Raw genomic sequence first — 25,384 nt, 5'->3', positions numbered from 1 at the left:
GCCCTATCATCCAATTCACATTTGCTGAGTTTGGCTGTGAGCATGCTGTGGGAGATAGTGTCAAAAGCCTTGCTGAAATCAAGGTAGACCACATTCACTGCTCTCCTCTCATCTGCTCATCCTGTTATGTCATCACACTGGACAGCAGATTGGTCAAGCATGACTTCCCCTTGGTGAATCCATGCCAAATACTCCTGATGACCCTCTTTTCCTCAACATGCTTTGAGATGGCATGGAGAACAAGCTAGTTCATAACCTTTCCAAGGATGGAGATGAGGCTGACAGGTCTGTAGTTACCTGGGTCCTCTATCTTGGCCTTTTTCAAGATTGGAGTGACATTGTCTTTCCTCCAGCCTTCAGGCACCTCTCCTATTCTCCAGGATTTTTTTTCAAAGATGATGTAGAGTGGCCTAGCAATGACTTCTGCCACCCCCCCTCAGCACTCTCGGGTGTATCCCATCAGGGCTATGGATGTTCAGTGTACTTAAGTTGATCTCTAACCAACTGCTCTTCAACCAAGGCAAAGCCTTAATCTATAGCTGTGACGTGCCTTCTCACAGTATCGAAATGGGGTGCTGCTCACAAGGGTGAGGAACACAACCTAAACAACACCCTGGTTACCAGCCATGGGAGCGGTTTGCAAAAGAGAGGGCACATTCACCCTGACCCTGCAGGCACAAGGTGTCTCCAGAGGGTACAGGGTGTCACAGAGGGAGCAGAGCAGCAGCATCCAGGAGGAGGTAATGACAGGAAAGCGGCCTGAGCTGCTGGTGCTGTAGTACTCCAAAAAATCACTGGTTGAATGAGAAAAAAAGATGTAGCCCATGGAGAGGTTAGAAACCATCACACATCTACATTTTCTTCTCTCTTGTCTTTTCAGTAAGGAAATGTCAGAGGACTCCGCACTCCTCTGAAAACATCAGTCTCTTTGCTCAGATTTACTGCTCCCCTACTCCTCTGCCTCCTCCCGTCAGGAGAGCCCACAATGCCAGCAGGCATCAAGCCTGCCTTGGGAGAGGGCCTGCTGCCTTCCTAGGCTCTTCTTCAGTTACTGACACCTCCTCCCCTCCTCCTGTCTTTGCACCCCTGCATGGATCTGCACCTACTGGATCCCATCCACAGTCCTCAGGGGCATTTCACTCCAGGGGTATTTCACACAGATTGTCTCCAGTACTTGAAGACATCCTCACACTAGGAAGATGCGGAAGGAAGCAAGGAGAGCAAGGAACTGGGTCAGGGCTTGGCACAGGCTGCAGAAGCACCAAACCAGCCAAGGAAGTGTCCAGCAGTTGGTCTCCTTCCTGCAGCTCCAGGACTCATTGGCTAAAGCACTAAGTGATTCAGCTTTTACATGTATATTTTTTCCAGTGTGGATTACAATTCAAAGCAAGCCACATGGAAACTGCTCCCTCAGGGTTCCTTCCCCTCTTTGCATATCAAAACTGAGATCCCACCTGGAATACTGTGTCCAGTTCTGGAAACCTCAAAACAGGAAGGACATAGAGCTCTTGTACTGAGTCCAGAGAAGAGCTACAAAGATGATCAGAGGGCTGGAGCACCTCTCCTGCAGAGACAGGCTGAGAGAATTGGGGCTTTTCAGCCTGGAGAAGAGAAGGCTCCAGGGAGACCTTATAGAGGCCTTCCAGTACCTGAAGAGGCTACAGGAAAGCTGGGAGGGACTTTTTACAAGGACTTGTAGTGAAAGGATGAGGGATAATGGTTTAAAGCTGGAAGACGGAAGATTTAAACTAGACATTAGGAAGAAATTCTTTAGTGTGGTGAGACACTGGAACAGATTGCCCAGGGAGGTTGTGGATGCCCCCACCCTGGAAATGTCCAAGGCCAGGTTGGATGGGGCTCCAATCAACCTGGTTTAGTGGAAGGTGTCCCTGCCCATGCATGACAGTTGAAACTAAATGATCTTAAATACATCCCTTCCAACCCAAACCATTCTATGATTCAGAAATTATTCTATGGCTCTATCACTCCTGCCTCCATTCTCATCTCTTCCTCTGTTGCCTCTGTGGTCCAGTTGTTTCTGCTTCAAGTTTACATGTGTCCCTGACCCCTTCCCTTAACTACATCACTTTTGAGATTAAACTAATGAGGTACTATGCTGGTGGCAAGCAGTGCCTGCAATTTAGAATACAGGCACTGTCTTTATTCACAGACAGTAGAGCTCTTCTACTGACACCCTAAAATCAAAGTGGAGGCTGGGTATAAAAATCTATGCTACTGCAACCTTATCATTAACATTGACTTTCACCACTCAGAACTCAAAGAAACATCTTAATAGACCTAATGCAATCAGCAACCTGCCAGATACTAAACCAAACCAAAGCAAAGCAAGACACCTCTTTTTGCATAAGAAACATCACCATAAAATGACTTCATTTCCTTAAGGGTAAAGAAAGCTAAACCTTATTAAAAAATAAGCATGTGTATCAGCTTGCATCACCATCAGTTTGGCTCTAAGTTTTCAACAAGGAAGTGCTTTGTTACAGGTGTTACACCTCTAGGATTTTACACTAAACTTTGAATCACTGTAACAGTCAAATACATAGATCAAAGGAATGTAAAACCATTAACACAAATTGCTACTGGCAAAACAAGGCAGATCAGAGAAATTATGAGTCATCTTTACTGATCCTATACAGTTTCTTTCTGCCTTAGCCCTCTCATAGCCTGAAAGTTTACACTTGCACAACTCTTCATTTTACCAGAGAATTATTCATATGAATACATGCAGAAATAGCACAGGGGCAAAAATTCTCAACAGTACATTCTTGAAATGAAGAAAAGAGCAGATAGGAAGATAAGGTGTTGGTAGAGCTATTTAATTGACGTGGCTTTGCAGGCGAAAAAGATTAGGACAATGTCATTCTGAGAAACAAGAAATGCCAGAAACAACCTCAAAAGAGAACCTAAAGCCTGTGAAAGAGCTGTGGAAATGTAAACAAGGGAAGCGCACTGTGTTACCTATACAATCGTCATGTGACTCAGGGGAACAGCCAACTCTCTTCTAAATAGTTTTTTTTAATTATATGCATGTGCATATACACACTGTTTTAGGGATCCTAGATAAACATGTACATAATATGCAGAAGCATCATCTGTTAACATGTAGATAATGAAAAAAAAGCAGGTTCCATAGATTCTGACCAAGAATGAAATTACATGGCAGATCAAAACTTTTGCTGGATGTTGCAGCAGTGATTCCACATTGTAGCAGGTAACAAGCACTGCTCCAAGCCTTTCACTAGTGTCAGGACCTGACTAATTGTCTGACACTGCCATAAATTGTTCCTTGTGACAAGAAGGCCAGATACACCTGGTCAGCTGACATACCCAGCTTCCTTCTGCACTCTTAATAAAACCAAGTCAGTGTCTCACATTGGAAAATGTTGATCCTACCCTTCCCTTTTTCCTCTTCCTTTCTACATAAACTGAAGACTGATGTGGAAAGTCATCTTACAAAACACACCTTAATCAAACTCTACATCAATACTTTAGCAAGAGGCTCAAAAGATGGTTATTTTTCTGATGGAATACCCTATGTGCACCAGGCATGCAACGCAAAGATGACCGCAAGTTCCCAAATGTTGCTAGAAATGTACTAGCATTTTGGACTAGAGAGAAGCATTCCAATCAGCTGAACAAAGTCTGAACTGTACCATCAGCATATGTATAGCAGTGGGAAATTATATCAAAGCAGAAGCAGCACAATAATAATCACTTCTTGCAACAAAAAGATGTAAACAAGAATGAATAAATGCAAAAAATAGCTAAGGTTTCAGAAACATTCTCAAAGACTGTAAGGTCATACTGGCACATCTGCACTTCAGAAGTGCACGGGTCAAGGGAGGAACAGGTTTGCATTACCCCATAAGGCAGCACACAGTATCTCAGAATTGAATCTTTTCTTGTATTTGCGAATCTCTGGGGTGTCGCTCTGTGGCCTTGTATTCGTGGGATTCACATTGACAACTGATCCTTTCCGGGTAGGGTCTTGCCTTATTGCCTCAGATCGCATTGCTTCACTAGAAAATCCTACTGAAAAAAAGAAAAAGTGCATGTAATAATCCTTAAGTGCTAAATTCCAGCCATATTTTCTTCACAGCAAACCACCCAAATCAGTAACTGAGAATATTGAGCAAGTCTTTCTTTTTGTAAGAAATGTAAATGGAAAAAGAAATAAACTATGCAATCCATCGCAAATCAAATAAAAAGCATGATGGTAACATTTGTAAGTACTTTAACCAGCCACTGAAGTCACTGAACCCTTTTCAATTGTCATCTTCAGCTACTTTACTTACCCACAGAAGTCACAGTTGTCCCACTAGATGGAGAAATCTGTAGTAATCTGGGGTCTATAAAAGGTGTAAAGGAGGAGGAAGATTTGTGTTTCTGGAGTGTGTTACTAGCGGACTGAGTCTGCAATGTAAATTTCAACTTTATTAATATTAATGACAATAAAAAGCACGGATAACAATAGCCAACATTTTAAAGTCACTACAGAATTACGCTACAGCATCCCCAAGCTTTTATACTTCCTTTACAGATACACAACTCACCGCAGGCACCACACCTGAACTACATATGTATGCCCACTGCACACATTACAGCGAAATGCAATTAGCTAAATCATTGTCACTGTCACCTCAGCTGCTAGCAAAGATTTTTAGGACTAGCCACTACAATCAGGAGCAAAGCAAGGGAATATCTCTTTTTTAAAAAGTGTATGTATACTATCTTGTCTGCAAGCTGTCCACTACCTATAACTTCAGTACTTATGAAGCATCTCCTAAAGCGAGCTAGTTTAATACATTATGAAGTTTGATCTCCTGGCTTGTGCAACTAAATCAGAACCATCTGGGATCAAGCGTTCACTTCGGTGATGGATTATGTTTCAGTGTCCATTACTGTTCATTCTCCCTATTTTGTTTAACCTGAGCCTCTTGCCAGAAAGCTGCAGCAGGTTCTTCCACCTTTATTTGACAAAGAAACATATTAAACCTGTATCAAACAAAGGGGCTCATTAGTGTGGAAGGTGTGGCAAATGGTGACATGAAGCTATGAATATGTAGTGGACAAAATCACTGGTGCTTACTGAGTTATGTGGTCTAAACATGAAAAAAACAAAGAAAGGAGGAAGACAAGTGAAACAATGAACTGTTAAAAGTGGAAATGGAACAACTTGAATACCCTTGCCAGTTTAGTATTATAGTGACAACATCGCACACTGAAGCAGAATAGGACAAGTGGAAAAAAAAAGTATATATGAAGGGCGTGCATGTGGATAAGTCATACCAAGCAGTACTGGGTTTTTGCTCAGCTTTATGCAAAAGTAGTTAGAGACACTTCTTTATCATTAACTAATCCTCAACCTCTGATCTTTCTAAAGCTCTACTCTGCAAAAAAAGATAGCAATGGGTCTTAGGAGCGTATCACTCCCCTGCGCAGCTCAATACTGAAAGGCTCCTTCGCCACCAGCCACTGCCACAGCCTCCACCTCCCAAGCTGAGTTAAGTGAACCCTGCTCGTTTATTTCTTAGGTCAAAGTAATGAGCAAGCTTACCTCTCGATCAGTCAACTGATACCTACCACCTACATGACTGTGCTTTTAGAAGATCAAAGACCAATAAGGCATAGTTGAAAATCAAGTATTATACTAACTGAATTTCCAAGAGGAAACCCTCCCACCCACCCTCCTGCTGCATGGTTCAGAAGCATTTTTTACCCTGTGGTAAACATGTGCATTGCCACCAGCCTACCCAGCTCACTGTAACCTCTCCTTCTTGTCACCAAACTTACATGCCTACATGACAGGACAGCTCTACCCTGAGAAACAGCAGTTTATTTTCACTAAATTTGCTTCCCCTGTGCCACTCCTGCTCGCACCCAGAAAGAAGTTCTCCTCAAGAGCCCAGCTGGCCAAGGGTGCAGCCACCATGCTGGGTTCCTCATTCCCTGCTAGGGTTGGTAAGAGGCAAATTATGTCCTTTGTTCACAAGTGCGCACCTCCTCCACAGTGAGAGGTTACACACAGGTGAAGGATGGAGCTTGTCCACCAGAGCTTGGTGAGTAAGGGAAGGCATTGTCCTGGGACCAGCCTAAGACAGCAAGAGGGAGCTTCCCCTGCAGCAAACCCTTGCTTCTCCACCTGGACACAATCAATGCTGGTGAAGTCTTCTTTACACAGCTTCTTTTTAGAGTACACACATACTTGGAAAAAATCCAAAGATTTTCCCCCATTCATTAGTCCAAAACAACAATACCCCAGGCTTTTACAACCCTCTCGGGCAATGCCTGATTTGCTAACTCAGCCCATGTGGCAAGTTTCTAAGAGCAAAATCCCTCCACGGCCACTGCCACTTCCTCTCCCAAAGGGTGAGTTTCCACAAGCAGCTCCTCATACGTGTGGAGTTACTAGCCCAGCCTCTACTGACAAAGCCAAAATTAACCACTACTTTTTTAAGAGGCACACTGCTTGCAATAAGCCTGCTCCCGGCATAAAACAATTTTAAAAATCAAAGAGTATTGGCCTGAAAATGCAGTAGTCGAGTTTAGTTTAAAATGAACGCCATGCAATTAATGACTCACTAAGAGGAAGCAAAAATAGTAAACTGGCAAGTTTGGCGTGGGACTGCTCTAGAGTTAAGGGCTTCTTACACAGAACTGAAATGTGTTATTTGGGGGAGTGGGAATAAAGGTGATAGAAAAAAAAAAGCAGGGGAGATTGGCTGGAGTTCCTTTGCAAACTAGCTACTAGGCAATGCTGCTACAACCCTACGAAAGCAGCCAGCTGTGGTGTAAGACATACCTCATTAGTAGTTAGCTTGTCCTGGGGTGTCTGTGGGGACATGGTGGGTGTCGGCTGGCTGGAGGATGGGGAGGAGGAGGTGGAGGAAGTGGAGGAGGAATGGCTTTGCTGTAAGAGATCTGGCAAGAGGTGAATGCGACCGGCAAAGCCATTGCTCTCATGATGGCTGGCACGCTTTTTGTCAACTGTACTCTGTAGAAAAAACAGGCACACTTGTCTTGCTCAAGTGCTGCTTAAAGGTCTATATCCCTAACAACCTCTCTCCTTCTCTCCCTCACTCTCTTCCTACCTTTAAACATATTATTTTTTTTAATATATATATATATGAATATTTAAAAATAAGCTGCTTTTCCATGCCTTGATGCCTGGATGGAAAGGGAAGGTGGGCAGAGTTACTAGAATTCAGTAAATTCCCACCTCTTCTGGCAGGCAAAAGCTTAGTTCATGTGGTTGACTTGCACAGCCAGTTTCACTAATTAACAGATGAGTAACTGTGCCAGTAAGTCTTCCACCTTGATGCGGACAAGCACATTTTGGGGGGCAAGGGAGGAGGGATTTATTCCCCTATTGCTTTGTTTAAAACTAACTTAAATCCTATACAGATACAAGCTTGGACTGTTTGGTGAATGCATTCAGCTAACTATTTAAAACAATAAGCACGAAATCTTAATTTTTAAACCAGAGGGCTCAATTCAAAAATCGGCATTTGGTTGTGAAATTCAGAAATGTGATTATCGAGGCAACTCCTATAAGCTAGCACGCTCATTAACACACAAGCTCATTTAAAAGCAGGGAATCATCATCTTTCAGAGGCACAAGAACGCAGTATTTTCAGAATCAAAGGCAACAACACTGCTCTAGCTCTATCCACATTCTCTCCCTCACCACCTATTTTGCTTCTCTGTTCCCCCACACTATTGTTGCATGAATTTTTATGTATGTGTTTGTGTGCATGTCATTTGGGATGGTCTGTATACCCTGAACTACAGGTTAAAAACAATTTTTTAAACCCCTGAATGCTCCTCCCAGCCTCCCTCCCAGCCTGACTTCTGAGGGTCACGTTTAGTTCTACGGTAAAACTAAGTTCTTGCTCCAGGCGCTTGTTCCACACACTTGCAGCTTTTCTATCCTTCTCTCCCACAGACTTTGAGGAACTCTGCATGGTGCTGCCATGGGTGTCACTGGAAAGCATGCAAAACAGTAGCAAGGGGTGAAGGGCTACTCTCATCTTTGCATGCATCAAACAACTTGCTTATCTGAAATTTACTATAGCTGTGTCTTGATAATACAAACAACAAATATAATGTAGAAACAGCATGGGTGAATGAGCGAGTGGGTTAATGAGCACAGAAAAGGTGCAGCACTACACAGGGAAGGAAAAGCAATACCTGTCGGACAATTAAGGTGCCCTCCTTAGAAGGAGTCAAGGCAGGTTCACTCTCCACATCATCATGGACGATCATGGTTTTCACTGACTCAGTTTCACCATTGCTCAAGTTCAGTGTTGACCTATTTGCCAGACAAGAAATAACTGGAGTGAGATAACAGCATTTGTGCCCTAGCTTTCATTGCCCTGCACCAAGGCACACTCAAAATTAATTTATATTGTGATCAGAGTGGAATAATTAAGTAACCTGCCTAGAAAAGCTTCTCTATTTAAAAAAAAAAAAAAAAAAAAAAAGGTAAAAAAGAAGTCAGGAGTTTGTTGAACGCCACTTGTTCATTATAACAAATCAAGGAAGAAGAGGGAAAGGACATAATGTATAGAAGCCTACTTTTTTAAAAGATGCCCCTCAGTGTTTGAAAATGTGAACACACAAGGCTATTATACCTTGCTCATAGATTGTTGTAAGCTGAGAGAACTAACATACAAGCCAAAGCACCCAATGTCCTTTTCCTTCAGCCCTCAAGAGGGAAAACAGAAGCAAAACACAGAAGAACTAACACTGCTCGGACATCATCTGGTCCAGAAGTAGATTCATCTGCTCCTTCTTGTTCCATATCATCGTCTTCCTCATCTGTCGTCCCTGACTCCTCACTTGAGGATGAATAATCTGTCACTTTATGTGGAGGTCGCACATCCTCTACTGCTCGCAGTTCCTTTGCTAACGCAGTTAAATCCTGATAGGAGAGGGAGGAAAAAAAACTGATGTTGCGAGGAAGAGAGGAGAAAACTTTGCAAGACAACCCCTCTGGATTAGTGCTCAAAGTTTGCTCCCTTGTCCACCGCTGTATTTCCATAGCCCCAGCAGTATTGTTTTCTTCTATTCATTCATTCCATATAGTTACCAAAACTCACTTTCTGATAAATTAAAGCACCAAAAGACTCAAACTAAGGAGGCCATGCCACATTACAGAAAAATGTGTATCCTCTGAATCCAAACTATCCTGAATATGACTTCAGTTTATTCCATTATACCATCCGAAGGACATACATAAGCAGCCAGACCCACTCTCACACAGTGGTTGACCTTCACAGTCCGTTTTCCTAACTTTTGCAGGTTAATAGCATCCACCAGGAGAAACCTAGGCAGCAAGGTAACAAAAAGGTCCTAAGACTTCTCAAGCCACCCAGCGCACAGTTGCAGGGAGCCGATTTCCTTGAAACCTTTTGATCCATTTCCAGTTGCATGGATCCATGCTAAGGAGTTCATTTGAGAGGTCAGACTCATCAGCACAAGCTCAGTCGCACCCAACTGTCGAACAGTATGGGACATAACCTGCTCTTCTGATTGCAGCTTGGAGTGTGGGCAAGTCAGGTTTGCAGTCAGCACAATCTGCTCTTCATTGTGTAGCTGTGCTTTATTTAGCTGAATACAGTTTATGGCAAATACTTCACATGTTATACCATCAGAAGTGAAGGACTAAACTCTGTTTCTTTAAAAAAGCAGCTTTAATTGACAGATTTGTGAGCTAGTGCAGTATCATAATAGCAAGAGAAAAGGGTTTTATGATACTGTGAAAACCCACTGTGATCCCCCAGATAGAACTGGACCTAGAGCTGCAATCAGCTGTAACAGCAGTCAGATAAAGAAAATGTCAGAAACCTTCCACAGAAAACAGCAACAATTTAAGGTCTTACCACTTCTCCCTGCACCATTGAGCCCAGCATTGGCACATTCAGGTCAAATGCGTGATCATTGGTCCAGCCCCAGGAAGGAAGCACAGGATTGAAAGGGAGAAAGGCAAAGGTTAGGAAGGAAGAAGACCACAGAGCAGAAAACAATTCCAGAAGCAGAGCAAATTCTGATGTTTAAAGTACTATTATATGTGCAGGCAATTGTAGAGCCCAGAACATGTTGCTGTGCCCACAGATACTAAGTACAACTCAAGCTGAAGTTCACCCCCAATGGCATAATGAATAGAAACTCACACTGTACTTTTTGTGGGCATACCTGAAAGGGAGGGGGAAAGGGGAAGTGGCATGTAACTTACAGCAGGCTTGACAGGTCTAAAGACTTCCTTTTTCTCTTCAGGCTTTTTAGGTGCACTTTCATGACGCTGCGATGGTGAACCTTCCGATTTGGATGATGCTGCATGTGTCAACACCCCGAAAGGAACACAGAATAAAAGAGGTTAACCAGGAAGCTAAAATATGTTTTCTTACTTTACGTCGGAGTGGGAGACAGAGGCGAGAAGGCTATCAGGCACTGCCTGACAGCAAGACGTTAAGTTTCACTGATTCACTGTTGCATCATCCCTGAAGGACTCTACAAAAGCCCTCATAAGTGATCCGTATAGTTGACCTATGACCAAAGTCAAACCAAACTGTCACACAGTTGTAAATCAAAAAGTGTAATTTGAGTGTGACCACAAGCTGGAAAACCTGCATCAGCTTCCAACGTACCCTGTCTGCAGCACTCCAGTGACCACCAAGGTGACAGGCAAGAAGAATCAAAAGGTGCCCTTGCACATAGGAGGACAGGTGCCATAAGAGCATGGAAACTGGGCTGTCTGCACATGGGAAAATACAGCACTCACTGAACATGAATCAGAGAATGCTGAAACACTTTCACAACTCCTGCACCTACTGTCTTTCCCAAGCAAGGACATAGAGCCAAGAGGAGTACTGGGAGCAAACCTGTCTTTGATACTGCATGTGCAAAGGTCTTTCCCAGTGAGAGCTATCATCCTCCTGTTACTGAGTGTTGCACGACTCAATACATTTAGAATCATGATGTTATGAAAGGGTGGGGGGAGGACTTACATCTCATCCGGAACCGCTCTCCAGACCCACTCTGAGAGCCAGGGTGGGAACCAGGTTGTGAGCCGGAGTTGCTTGAACCTGAAGAACTGCCACTGCCTGGTCTTGGTACAAGCTTCTCCACCCTTTCCCACAGCAGACGAGGCTCTATATTGCTGTATCAAGGGAGAGAGGAAAGTCTTTAGCACACATTTCAGTTTCAGATTCCCATTTCTAAACTTAAACATCACTCCTCCTCAGTGTTCCGATAACTCTGCTAAAAGAGCACTTAAAATTGAGCCCAGCTTCACAACGCAAGCAGTGGCTCCCTTTGAAATACCTATGATCTTATTTAGGATGGTTTAAAAAAAAAAAAAAAGTTCAGGTAGGTGTGAGCTATTATTTTTATTTGGAACTGGTTACCTGCCATTCTTATGTATCTACCTAAAATGGACAGTTCTCTCAGCTTGCATGCAGCAGGTTTAAAAATGGCTCAGAAGTACCCAGGCAACCCAAGCTGAAGCCAAAAAGCCAGCACTGCTTGTCCCTCTGAAAATACCCTTACCTCTGTCCAGTAAGCCAACTCAGGGGTGGCCTGTCCACAGTGCTCTGCTGAGCTCTTGAGGCATACCCTTACTCTACCCTTTCCTGACCTCAGATGCTCTGCGTCACAGCTCATTGATGCTTTTCCCCTTCTTAAAGTCTGGTTCTGCCTGAGAGGTCAAAAAGTTTCTGAAATCAATTTGCTTCAGATGTTATAAACATTTATCCTGCCATTGATACCCAGAACCACACTCAAGATGACCTGTTGCACCAAAAGGACACATTTTTTCAGTTATCTTAAGTATGTTCTGAAAATATTCCAAAAGTTATAGAGCAGGAAACTCAAAGGAGGAGAGGGAAGAAGAAATGTTGCCAGTGTTGCTGGGACACGTGTTACACCAAGGGAAATTAGTATTAAACATTACTGAAAAGGGATCACAATTCATCTTCCCTTCATATCCAACAGACAGCACCAAAAGCTCTATGAAAATGTCTGGCTTTTCATGAGCGTTTTCCTTCCATTGCAGGAAGTGCAAGGACATGTAGGCTTACAAACCTCGTGGAGTTTCTTTGACCTGCTTGGTTATTTTGCTGCCCACTGCCCTGCAGTGGAGAATCACGGCGGGACAGGACTGGTGATCGGGACGTTGTTCTCACAGGTACCTTGGGAGAAAAAAGGCTGTGTTAAACCCATGAGGAGTAGAGGAGAAGATTAAACCTCTTCTACTAGTGAATATATTCTTAAGATTTTAACACCACTTATTCTCAGTTCAAGCTAGCATCAACAACCAAAAGAAATAAACGAACATCCACAAACCCAAGAGCCTTAGTTGGGATGCTGTTCAGATTTTGAAGAGGACTCCAAGTTTAGTCTTAACACTGCGTAGTGTCTAACAGTTACCACACGAACACATACACACCCCGCTACTCTCCAACTACTGAGATATTTGAAAAGAATATGGCATTTTGACTGAAGCAGGGGAGGCACAAAGCAATTTGCTGAAACAGCATGAGAGTTAGGAGAATAAGCTCAGGGGAACCAAACAAATGTCCGGGAATGGATCAGCAGAAGGCAAAGACTGGTGGGGTAGCAAGAATATACTAAGAAGCAGCAAATCCCAGTGGATGGGATGGGGGGTGGGAGTGGGAGAGGAGAAGGAAATATATTGAATGTTTCCTTTTTGTTCAGTTCATCTCAATTTTAAATACGTGTATGATTCATAGTTTGGGTTGCTAACAGATGAAGAGGAAAATTCAGCAACAACCTGAGCAACAACCTCAGGGATATTTTAAATTCTTTCCTGAATATGGTAATGATCTGTTAACTTTGCATAATAAATTGTATCTCTGAAATCACTGCATTCTATAAGTAATTGCCAATTTTATATGAAGCTTCAATATTGTACTTAAGGCTGATTATCATTAACCCATTGACTGAACACCTACATTATCATCTGTCTTCTATAATACTGTTACCAATGCCGGCACAAGGGAAATGGTCTTCCCAGTGCCCAGGGTATCACATCCTTAAAAAAATAATAATTAATAAGAAAATAAGTATCACACATCTGTCTTTCTACTCCTTACCCTTGGAGGCACCTCGTCACTGTCTGATCTAGCCCAAGCCTTTTGGGTAGGGTCAGGTACCTCCGACTTAGAGTCAGAACTCTGATTTAGCACTTCACTGCGTGAAGGTGGATATGGGTCCTGGGAACGAAGATGGTGATGAGCAAATTTGGGAGAAGGGTCACTGAAGGAATGGGATCGCGAGACAGGGGAAACATTGTTCTTGAGAGATGCCAGATGGGACCACTGTACCTTACAAGAAAACAAAACATAAAACATTCAATGCGCTCAGTATAACTGGCTTTCCAATTAACACAGAATAAAGGCAGGTGGGGCAGGCAGAGACAAATTGGTTATGGCATTAGGTAAGCGTGGGGTGGAATCAATGCACTTAAAAGCAAGGCAAGCGCCCAAAGAACGGAACAGACTGAAAATACAGCACATATGCACTTTTCTGAGAGATAATGCTCTCCACATAAACATACACTGGTGCCCAGTAAAAAAGGAGGCCTAATATCTGCACTGTGAGCCTGAGTCCAAAAGCCGCTCCAGACAGAAGTCAACCTTCCGTTCCCCAGTCATCAGTGGGCTTTGGTCAGGCCTCAGGGCAGCACTGGTGGGTTGGGAAATTTGAAGTGGATATCCAATTGAAGGAATGTACGAAATTAAAGAACGCTGTAAAACGTGCACACCGACAGACATTGATGCTACCTAATAAATTTAGGAACTGGACATAGTTCCAAACTTTTGGAGAAATAGACAAATAAGACAAAAGCCTTTATTCCTTTACAATCATTACAATGTATATAAAAAAGCCCATAATATGTATTGAATATAATATACATATGTACAACGCATATTATACTTGCACCATATATGTACCATATACTGTACATATATACATATTTATACACAAACTGAGCACACACGTACATGCACACATATTCAGTTACACATACTAAGAAGGCACAACAGTGGCTCCAGAGGTACAACTCCACTGGGATTTCCATTGAAATCCATTTTGACCCTTCAGCTTATTCCCTCCTTGGGCATAAACCTGCATTTCAGAGTTAATTTCTCAAACTAAGGAGGAGGAAAGGTCATCGCTGAGGAACACAATGTTTTCACACCTAACAATTAAGAAAAAATTTGCTTTCAACCCCAGTTTCAGTAGGTTGGTTGTATTTGTTTTTATATTATTATTATTATTTCCTCAATTTTCATACACACAGCTGTTGAAGAGCCTGATTATCCTTAATATGAATGGAAGACCCAGATTTTAAAAGTAACTGGCACAGAGAACATGAAGATACAAGTCCAATATTTTGAAATAGTCAGAAAGGTTTGAATAAAAGCCAGGAATTAATGAGTAAGAGATGAAGTTCTGTCCCGATTTCTCCCACTCTCCCGTCTGCTCAAATTCTCTTGTGGCCCAAAAGAGTTGCAATACCTAGTCCTAGTCAGGGACAATTTTAGCTGGCACTGTCATCAACAGACTTAATTTTGGAGACGAAAATTCTGCATGGAAACAGAAGAGCTGCATGCTTAACTAGGCTGTATAATTTATCATATCTAAATTGCTCAGAATTTATGGGCTATGTCTAGGTTTTAGACAAAGGTTACTATTTAAATTTGTGCTGTAATTCCTATGAGATACAGATAAGAAGATCTGGAGGCTTTTCATTAGAAAACAACAGAATGATGGCAGCCATGCAGCTCAGTGGTCTCAAATGTGTTTTTGGTTTTCCAGGGCTGGTACAGAGCTCTATTTAGCAACAGTAAGCCTACTGACAACAAACTGGCTTTTCTTAGTCATGTTTGTAAATCTTTTTGAAGCTCTGCTCATACTATTAAAAACCACTTGTTTAGTTAGCTTTCTCCACAAGAATTAAAAAAAAACAACAAAACAACTAAGCCAGCTCATGTCTTTCCTCAGCATCCTTTTTGGTAGCAAATATCTTGCACAGAATTCTGAACTGTAAAAGTGTACTGGAACTGTCACCAGTGCTTAGCACACCACTCCAGTGTTGCACAAATAATAACAGGATGCAACAGTTCTAGTCAAGTTCTAACATTAGAAAAAACCCCACCATCAACACCAAAAGCACAAATCCATCAATAACATAAGCAAAAGCAGACAGAAGAGCAAATCTACTGAATAAGCTGATTCATGTAACCCCTTACATAAGATGTTCTAAGTGCCAAGATCTGCAAATTTGAACAAAACAAGTTAGGACTTCTGCAGTTCCTTCCAGGCCCAGAGAGACTTTCCTGGGCACTTACCTGGGGCTCCATCGGCCTCTGCAGGGCAGGCTGAGCAGGTTCTGAGTTTCCATTGGAAAAGGACTCTGATCTTGAAGGCACTGGTGGCTCCATCACTTTGCCCATCTGCTTAGACTGTGCTTCAGGGGAACCCTGATTAGTTTTTCTAAATCTCTCCTCCACCTAAGTTAAAATAAATGGAAGTTAGGCCTAGAGTCAATAAAACCAGTTACAGTAGAATTAGGAAGGTGACTACAGCCTTTCCTTTACCACAAAGATACCAAATATATTTGGGACTTGGCAGGATTTTTTCCCTACTGTTTACACCAGCTCCATGGAACAGAGAGTGAACCACACCGAAGTGACAAGTATGTCAATATGGAAAATCTGTACTAGGAAGAGAGGATACAGCAGGCAGTAAGCAGTGAAGTGATACAACTAAAGACCATTATGGGGCCTTTTTCTGCTTAGACTAGTTACTATCCATCAGTATTTTACTCACAGACATTAAAAAAGATATATGAAAAAAGAAACAACTTTACAATATAGAATTACATTTCCTATTGCTATCCCTTACTGCAGTTACCCACCTTACTCAACCAATATTATTTGATTATCTCTGTGTTTGTTTGTCTCTTTGGCAATGCAAGAAGAGGTAAGATATGTTTCTCTACCTGATAATACTGGAGGCTGTTTGGCTTTAGGTATGAAATTGTAGGACTGGTCATCTTCTCTTTTATCAGGTAGTCCCAACATGACCTCACAGGTTGCAGAGAACAGCCCAAGCAGCTTGATTTCTGGTTCTCAGGAAGGTTTAGAAGTGATCATACACTAACCTCAAGAGTCTGACAAGGGGAAGACTAAGTCAGGAAGTGCTCAGTCCTCAACAGAACATCAAGTGATGTCCCATGCAGAAACATCGGCTCTTCAAAGGCCATAGCATTGTGAACAAAGTGAGAGGTATGAAGGGCAAGAGATGGACAGAGGCTCCTGGCAGAAAGGAAATATCCTCCCATTTCCTAAGATGGTCTATTGCTGGAATAAGGGCAGTGCCTGTGTTTCTGCTAGGGGAGCCGCCACTGAGGAACACTAAACTCCCAGCATTTTATCAAAGCGTCAAAGAAAGATCGAACTGGCAGCTTGGGCTGATTTCACTTGTTGAGATTCTTCTCACAAAGTTCATTTTAACAAAGCCAGTGGGGGGGGGGGGTTCCTAATTGTTCCCTAGCAGTGATGGCCTGCAGACGCTGGCTGTTCACCTACCAATGTCAGAAGACAGAGGCAAGTCTCCAGGACTCCTTAGCTAGTCTGCTTTCCAAACTCAACCTGCTTCTGCTTTCCAAAATTTGCCTATGGGAATAAGCAGACAAGCTTCTGCAGGGTCTACACAAAATACACCATGTCTTGGGAAACACAACAGTAACGGAGGCAAGCATTTTCACCATGCGATCATTTTCACCACCATAATCAACTTCACAGTGCCATGCTTTAAAGTTTATAAAACAGGCCAGACTTCTTGTTACGAATAGAACAAGGAAAAGCTCCAAGTCTTTCTGTCTGAAGGAACAGGCTTTCCTGTCTCTAGCTGTAGATGATAGGAGGTTTCCTCCACAAAACATACAACTGCAGGAGTCACATGTCCTTAAAACCAGGCAAGAGACGGGAAGGAGACTGCCAGTGTATCCCTGGATAGAAATGTCCTGTTCCAGTCATCTGACTGTCTGCACCAGAAAACAGAATTAAGCCCCATTTCTTGCTCTAATCTCCCCCCGTTTCCCAGAGCCAATCTTAGAAGTCCTTTTCCTTATATTCTCATTGCCAATGGACTGGGAAAAAAAAAACACCACTACCACCTAATCGCCAGTAGACTTTGCCAGAAAGGAAAGCAAGCCCACTTTGGCTCATCATCCTGATGGTCAGCATCTCTGTAGATGGACACTTTCTCTGGTGAGCAGTCTACCTCAAAGTATGAGGCGCAGAATATTTGTTCTCCAACTTCAGCGTCAAGAATGACTTTAGATTTAGTGCCTGCTTTTAAGATTAACTGTAGCTGCTCCCACTGTCAGGCACTGACATACATAGCTACACTTCCACCACATGTACCCAGCAATCTCTAGGAAGATCTGACTATTAACACAATTTTTCTGTGCCTTCACGTTACTCCTTCTAGCTAGAATGATCACAAAAGAAAAAGACTATGACAGAAAAATCAGCTAAGTTAGTGTTTCTGATAAAGGATGTCAACACTTTGAATACTCAGGAGTTTCTCCCCTTTTCAACTCTGAAGAAAAACCAGAGACGAGGAACAGAGATGGTTCTGCAACCAACCAAAGTCAGCCTTCAGGTTGGACAGGACTGCTGGACTGGAACTGTGTCTTCACTGAGATGGGCCAGGAACAAGGATGAGAGGGCTAGTTCCATGCCTGCACCACCACATACCAGACAAGTCTGAACTTCTTCCAGGAGATATGTACCAGATACTGCAGTCACCAAGAGGGATGGATGAGATAGCACAAATGTAGTTTATGAAAAATGTGGACAAAAGCATCTACAAGATCAGTCTGTACTCATCAAACCCAAACAGGAATACTTCAAAGGCAATGAAGTGCTACTGGACAAAGGTGGACTGGAAGCTATTTTATCATGTTCAACAGCCACAAAGATTCTTTTGTTCCTGTTCCAAAATGTATTTACCTAGTTCCCACATGATGGTGATTAATGTTATTAAGAGCTCTGACCAGTATTGCCCAGTCTAGTCGCTTGTGGGCAGTTTGGTGCTCAAGGGAGTAAGAATAAGACCACTGAAAGTCAGCCAAGTATGCATGCAGGCAACTGCTTGCTTAGCGATGCTACCCAGGGACCAGTGAAAACAGCAGACCACTCAATGAAACAAACTGATGATTTCAGATCAACTTGTGCCCAAAGTCCAAGAAGGCAGCATCACAGAGTTTCATAAGAGCGGGGACATGACGTCAGAAGAGAATACTTGACGCTTCAAAAATGAAACTAATTCAATTCAGGTTTGTGTTCATGAGAGGGATGTTTTCAAGAGCCTAGGCTAAAACACTAAACGTGTAAACAGGTGCTTTGTGCAAGCATCCCTCTTAGGTTCATGCTTTCTAATTGCCAGTACTTGCCAGAGACACAGATCACCAACTGTACCAATGTTTCCTCTGAAAACATGTCTGATGAAGTGCAGATGAGATTAATTTCCTAATGTGATGCTTCCAAAATCAGGTTCCCTCACTTTGCAACCTTCCAAAATTTCTTCCTACCCTTTATACATCAAAACTCTGAACTTCAATGATTGCAGCAGAAGTACTCAGAAATTCTCCTTGAATCTGGAAACCAGCGGCCAACTTTTTATCCTGCCCCTTTACAAGTGACACTTTGGCTTCTGACTGTACTACAGCAGAATCACAGTCACAATGATGCCAACAGGCAGGAGCAGAGGGGCAGGTAGCAGATTGCTGCCCACAAGCAAGACTTACCTCACGCGCTCTTTCAGCAGGCTCATAGTGGGATTTTGGCTCAGGGGTATGATAGCTTTGTTTATTTCTTTCTTGCTGCTGCTGCTGCTGCTGTTGCTGCTGCTGCCGCCTGTGATCATGCTGCAGTGACAGGAGGTAGGCCTGCTCCTGCTGCAACTGGCGCTGGAGTCGCTCTGCTTGTCGGTGTTCCTCCATCTCTCGCCATCTGTATTCCTTTGAGAGAACAAGGGAGTAATTCAAGACATGACACTGACTGTCTGGAGGATGTGTCCCTAGCCATCCCATTAAAAATGCACACTTCTGGTTGTTGTTGCCCGGTTTTTGGGTTGGTTTTTGTTTGGGGTTTTTTTCTTTAAGTTTTTTTTTCATTGTTAAAGTGTAACCAAGAGCTAAGTTAGACCAATATGGCATGTGTCTTGTGTTGGGAAAGTTGAGAGTGTACTGCTAAGCTTGACACGATTGGAGAGTTATGTCAAAACCGATTTTTATTAAAGGGAAAAAAAAGAAAGAGTTATTTATGCTAAATCCAGTGTAAAGTTCATCAAACAATTATTTAGACCAACACTAGGCCATTGTATCCTGGGGTGGATTTACATATCATGTGTGCTTTTGATCTGCAACATAAGCACTCTAGTTCTTCACTGAATGCCAAGGTCTGTTCAGAAACTCGACCACCACACCAGAACAGTTCCACTTTAACATAAAGCCTCCTCTTACTGCCCAGAAAGCAGTGTGACCATACAGCACTTCTCATATGTGCCTGTCAGCCCACGACACTAGCATAAATGGCCTTTTAATCAAGCTCCTTTGTCATCATACTGTCAGTGCAGCTGTGCCCGACTGAGGGAAGCCTAGGTCTGGCCGGATAAACGGATCCTATAGCTACTGAACAAAACAGATACAGTGCTTTACCAGTAACATGGCCTGCTCCTGGAGCAGCTGCTGCTGTAGAATTTCCAAGTGCCGCTGCTCCTCTTCTAGCTGTCGCCTGATATACTCCTGTCACATAGAAATTACCCAGCAATAAATTTATTCAAAAGGAATGCATCAGAACCCCCTGGGTGGAACACCACACGCTACTTCCCCAGTTCAGCTTTAACGAGAAACGCACTTCAGGATGGATTAGTGCCTGCAGAACAATTTAGGAAGCCCTGCCTCCTGAGCATCGGATTTTGGCCCCTTCCATTCTGAAATTTGGACTCTTGCAAATGTTGCCGGCACGGGCCAGAGCTCATTTATGTATTTTGGAAGTGGTTTCAAGAAGCAGCAAAATGCACTTGAAGGTTTTGGAAAGTTAAAACACAGCAAATCTGACTCAACACAGCCAACACAAAGTCACATGCAAGTTGTATTAAACATTAGTTTGTTGCACTGGTGCGATGAACTGTTAGCGACAGCTAGAGCCAGGCTTAGTGTAGGCAGACCTGGAGCAAGCTCCCCGACAGGGGCTCTGCCAACTGCAGCTGGGACCTGCCCTGCCATCTCCCCTGCTGCCCTCACCAGAAGCTTCTCCTGAGCAGACGCTGCCAGCCTTGCTGAATTATGCGATGGTTATGACACAAACAAACATCCACCAGGAAACAGAAATTAGACCAAACTCGCTTGCTCTTGCAATCTAGCCATCTCTCCACCTGCAGTCTTGACAGGTCAAAAAGTTTACCTGCTGCTTTCCCTGACCCCTGGAAGAACTCCAACTCTGAAGCACTAAACCCAAGCTGGTAACATCCTATCATGCAATTAATGGAAATAGGTAACATGTGCATGCGCGCACACACACAAGCACACGCACACATTTACAATGTATGCATAAAGAAATTAATGGATCAGTGATACAGTGATGGGAGCTATAGGAAGTCTTGTGACACACTGATGAGAAACACTATACTGCTGTTACGCACATGGGCTGAGCCATAGTTTGGGTTAAAAAAAACTCTTAAGAGGGGGCATGTTTTTTCTTCTAAAAAAAAGAAAAAATTAAAATTCAGAGTGGTTCAGCTTGGCCACATCAATTAACCATTCGTCATTATTGGCACTGTGCGTAATTAGCATTTCAACAGTTTAAAAAGCAGCTGGGGGAATACCCGGTGTCTGCCCAAAAGCAAATTGCTGTGCTGTAATTAGAGATTTTCCATATATTTATTCCCACTGGTTAGTCTTCTCTCCTTTTGACTCAAAAATCTTTGAAATACACACAAACACAATAAAATTCCCCAGCAACGCAATCATCAATGATCTCAAATGCAGTGACTTTACGTAAGAAAAAATTTAAATATATCAGGCCAAAACCAGCATTTCTGAAGTTAATAGGAAATTCATAATCAATCAGCCTCTAGGACACCAGTTTTGGTCCTTTACTTGGGATTAGTGTGTTGCAGCACATGCACAGTAATTATTACCCTCATTATCTCCCTGATTAAAATTTGTAAAGGATTTTAAAACATGCAGATTCCATGCACAAATATAGCAGCTGAATTTCAGAGTTTAAAAGCTTTCTCACCTGTACTTTCAATGTATTAAGGACACACTGACACATCTTAAGATATACTTGCTGCCTGAACTGGCATACATTATTAGAACTGATTTGAAATAGAGTAAGAGAGAGAGCTTGCATATTTAAGCTTTAGGAAGGAAAACCCTCTGCAGCTCAAAGGTTCCATCTCAAATTCAGAATATTCAGAGTTTATGACGAGCCTCTAACCAATTCTGGGTGCCAGAAGCTGACACGGAACAGAGCTGCCCTTCTCTGGGAGGCCATCTGAAGAGATGCATGTCCTGCAAGAACCACTGATCCAGCAAGACAAGCCTAGAAATTATTTTAAGCCCCAGTGATGATTTTGCCAATTCTGATGGATTTTAGTCAAACCCAGGGGCATAAGCTGAATTTAGAATGAGTACCACAACAAGACTTCTTTTTTTGAGGGAATATTGAAGCTGCCAGAATTTTCCATAAAGCTCTACAATCTATGTTAGTGCATTTGCTGTCAGAGACAACAAAGATGAAAGGGTCAGCATTAGGTAGCTTCTAAGCTGCTTTAGGCTTACTAATATTTAAAAATTTAAATTAGAATTTAGAAGAAACAAACTTATTACTCATATATCCGTATCACAGACTCACCTGCTCCCTTTCTACCCTCCTCTTTTCCTCCTCTGCTCTTCTTCTCTCTTCCTCTTCCTTACGCCTCCTCTCCATTTCTTCCAGACGTCTCTTTTCTTCCTGCTCTCTCCGCCTTTGCTCACGCTCCTGTTGCCTTCGAGCTTCCCGTTCTCTTCTTTGTTGCTACAAAAAGGGAAAAGAAACCACAAAGTTTTACTTTTGTTGTTATCAAAGAAAGAGGTGGGGTTGTTTTCTACTGTGAAGAGAGGGATTTACCAGGACTGGCAAGCTCTGCAACTGAGCGACAAAACATTTTATGCAAGTGTTCCAGCAGGAAACTAACTCATACCCAGCACACTACTAGTCTTAAAAGCAGCCTTGCATACTCTCCCTGGTTTCTTCATGCACTCACATGAGGTCACGTACCATATTCCTGACAACTGAGATGTGGAAGCTCCCTGCTGCTTTTCAAAAGAGGCTCACATAAAAATCTCAATCTTTGAAAAACTGTTCAACTCAAATCTTAATCAGAGTGACAATTTTCTTGACTTCAACACATTATCTAAATGTTGCCTAAAGGGAATGATCAGCCCCACTGAATCAGCTAAATTATTAAAATGACAACTATCTGAGCTTTTGGTAAGCAGTTTCTCTCTTAACACAATTCATGGTCTGTTAAGTCTTTGGTGGTGTTGGCCCAACAAGCAGGCTCAATTTAATGCACTGCCCAAAACTTTGGCTAAGAGAGAAGGAAGGCTGACCAACAGCACCTCAGCTCCTCCCAGAACATCAAAAGCACCTATATGTAAAATATGAAAAACAGCTGAGCTAAGCTTCTACACTTAAACAGATAAACTTCAATGTATGACCCAAACGCAAACGGGTGCGGATAAGTCTTTTGAAATTTGAAAAGAATCTGGAAAACAGCTCTAGAAAGCATGAACTGACTCATTTATGTCTATAGAGCACCATGTATGGCTTCAAAGACATTTTAAATGCCCGTAATCGTGACCAACTCTTCCTGCACTTCTACACAAGCATCCAGTTACTCCACCTACCTCGAAATCCCAGGCAGCCACCCACAACTGCCTAAGTGTCAAAAGACCCAGCTGTCTCCTGTTCGACCATCAACTAGGAATATCCTTATATTAATTTTCACTATAGATTTTTTTAACATTTGTAGAAGAAATTTTAACCAAAAACGGCATTCTCATGTTTAAACCCAAGAACAAAATGAAAACCTACATTGGTTATTCTTTTTCACATTTAGGTAAATGCTATCACTAGGTCTTTTTTTGTTGAAGCAAAGCTGCTACAGCTTTGCCAATCTTAAGGCACTCCAAATAGTTTTGCAAGAGCACTCAGATTGAGTTTTATTGGGGCTCACAAATTCATGGTTATTGGTGTATGTTTAACAGTTGTGCTCAGCTAAACAAGTACAGGCCAATCCACACTCCCTGTGTTATTTCACAGGATGAGTTTTCTTTACATGACTATGAAATAAGCTAAAGCTCAACAGCCTTTTCCAACTTCTGGAATCAATACTGATATGACAATGGAGAAGAAACACTGGGATGGAAAAAAGGCGGTCAAGAATTAGTACTTAAATAAAACAGGCTGTTTCCCATTCTCTTCAACTAGCTACAGTTTGGGGAAATACATAACTTTCACAAAAACCACTGTTCAGATACACCCACTTTGTAAGTACGACATCTTCCTTCCTGGCCCAGAACTTCACACTGGGTCCACTACTACCCTTCCTGTGACACAAGACAAGCTTTTTTCTACCCCACATTTTCTGCATCTTCTCAGAAACACAGCTTCCTTGTTCTTGCATCTCCTCTCCTAAATAAATGCATCTACCAGCCTTTTCTCTCTTGCTTAAGCAAGCTCTCTTCAATTAATGCAGCTACAAAAATAGCAGAAGTGCTGCAAGGCAGCCACAACACACGGTGCATTTCATAGGTTTCACTGCCTCTCCTCCTTCATTTTTTAAGCACTCTAAAAGGATGAAGTAGGCACTTTTAATTCTGAATGTACGCATCTGTGTCAAAATTTCTACATTTAAGTCAATATATTCAGGTGCCTCTTGCCTAATCAATTCTGACGGGCTCTTTATTTGAGAAAACTAAGATGTGAAGTACAGTAATTCCATTGCCCTGAGGATCCAAGAGACAGCACACTGCTGACTGGTTAATATGCACATTTATCAACCAAAACACTTCTTAAACATATGAAGCCTGTCTAACAATATTGTGTTGACACTGTTAAGTAGATATATTGCAGATCTTGGGGCAGCTTCATTCTCACTACAAGGAAGATGGGCAGAGCTTAGGTCTTTCAGATGAAACAAATTCATCTCTTCTTGCATCAATGGAAAAGTATTCTGCAATAATTATAAATATCTGAACATAATATGAGAAAAATAAGTTATAAATTTACTAAGAGAGCTGATTTCATGGCATCGTGAAATAAACAACATCAGCTATAAGACAACAGCTAGCTTGCTAGTACAGTACTGAGAGTAGATATTTATTACCTAGGAAATGAAGAGGAAAAAAAAAAAAATTTCTCTTCCACCAGTGAGCATTTTAGTTGAATCTCCAAAGCACAAATGTGCAATTGTCTACACGCCAAAGTGCATAGAGAAATTTGGTTTCTTGGCATCCCTTCTGCCTTCCCATCAGACACCGTCTCACCCCTCGCCAGGTGGGTGGGAAGGGAGGCACCCAGCACTGCCAGAACCAGCAGAAACATCCCACAAGATCTGCTTATTCCCACTGCTCACCATAAAAGGAAGGTTTCACTTCCTTTGCACATGGTCTTTGAAACCTAAGCATCAAACTACTAGCCACTAAGAAAGTGGAAATTACTTTTAACAAGCCCAAGGAGAGGAAACAGTGACGAGCATCTCTTGTGTTTTATTCTCCATCTTGCCAAAGAGATGGGAAAGCTGGTCAGAGTTAAGTCATTGCCAAACCAAGTTGGCTTCTGAAGCAGCCCTTTAGCTGACTTCCTACCATCTTTCTTTTGGCACATGGTCACCTTCCTTACTGCCTCCAACAACTCTTCCATGAGGACACACTAAAGCCCTGGTCACTGTGTTCTAACACTTCAACTAATGAATTTAGTAAGTGTGATTGTTAATTATCATAATTCTTACCACATGCTGCAAAAAAGGTCTGATGTAAAACATTGCTCCTATACGTACCTAATACATAGCAGATATAGATCTGGATTCCCTATTATAGATGCATATCCAGATTTCTTTAGTTGGATATGGTATTACCAACTTTCTTGAACATGCCAGATAAAAAGTTTATTTTTAAGGATCTAACTGTTAACCAGAAGGTAAGGGCAGGAACTCTTCAAAGACATTTCAGAGATGCCAAAACAGAATTACAACAGAGCCCATACTGCCT

General features: G+C 42.3%; 1 protein-coding gene across 1 annotated transcript in view; it reads right to left on the bottom strand.

Annotated features, from left to right (window-relative positions):
* The window catches only part of MAP4K4 (mitogen-activated protein kinase kinase kinase kinase 4), an 89,188-nt gene that overhangs the window by 17,189 nt on the left and 46,615 nt on the right, over positions 1-25,384 (bottom strand). Inside the window, exons 11-24 of the mRNA XM_009997881.1 lie at positions 21,984-22,145; positions 19,781-19,867; positions 18,869-19,081; positions 15,399-15,560; positions 13,137-13,367; positions 12,106-12,212; positions 11,031-11,182; positions 10,259-10,356; positions 9,906-9,914; positions 8,769-8,944; positions 8,212-8,332; positions 6,824-7,015; positions 4,317-4,434; positions 3,883-4,053 (exon numbers count right to left, since the gene is read on the bottom strand). Coding sequence (XP_009996183.1) covers positions 3,883-4,053; positions 4,317-4,434; positions 6,824-7,015; positions 8,212-8,332; positions 8,769-8,944; positions 9,906-9,914; positions 10,259-10,356; positions 11,031-11,182; positions 12,106-12,212; positions 13,137-13,367; positions 15,399-15,560; positions 18,869-19,081; positions 19,781-19,867; positions 21,984-22,145 — 1,999 coding nt within the window. The remainder of the gene's footprint in view (positions 1-3,882; positions 4,054-4,316; positions 4,435-6,823; positions 7,016-8,211; positions 8,333-8,768; positions 8,945-9,905; positions 9,915-10,258; positions 10,357-11,030; positions 11,183-12,105; positions 12,213-13,136; positions 13,368-15,398; positions 15,561-18,868; positions 19,082-19,780; positions 19,868-21,983; positions 22,146-25,384) is intronic.

Source organism: Chaetura pelagica, unplaced genomic scaffold (assembly GCF_000747805.2).
Source record: "Chaetura pelagica isolate M959 unplaced genomic scaffold, ChaPel_1.0 scaffold123, whole genome shotgun sequence".
Classification (NCBI taxonomy): Eukaryota; Metazoa; Chordata; class Aves; order Apodiformes; family Apodidae; genus Chaetura; species Chaetura pelagica.
Note: the sequence above shows the minus strand (reverse complement) of the source record. Positions and strands in the feature narration are given on the sequence as shown.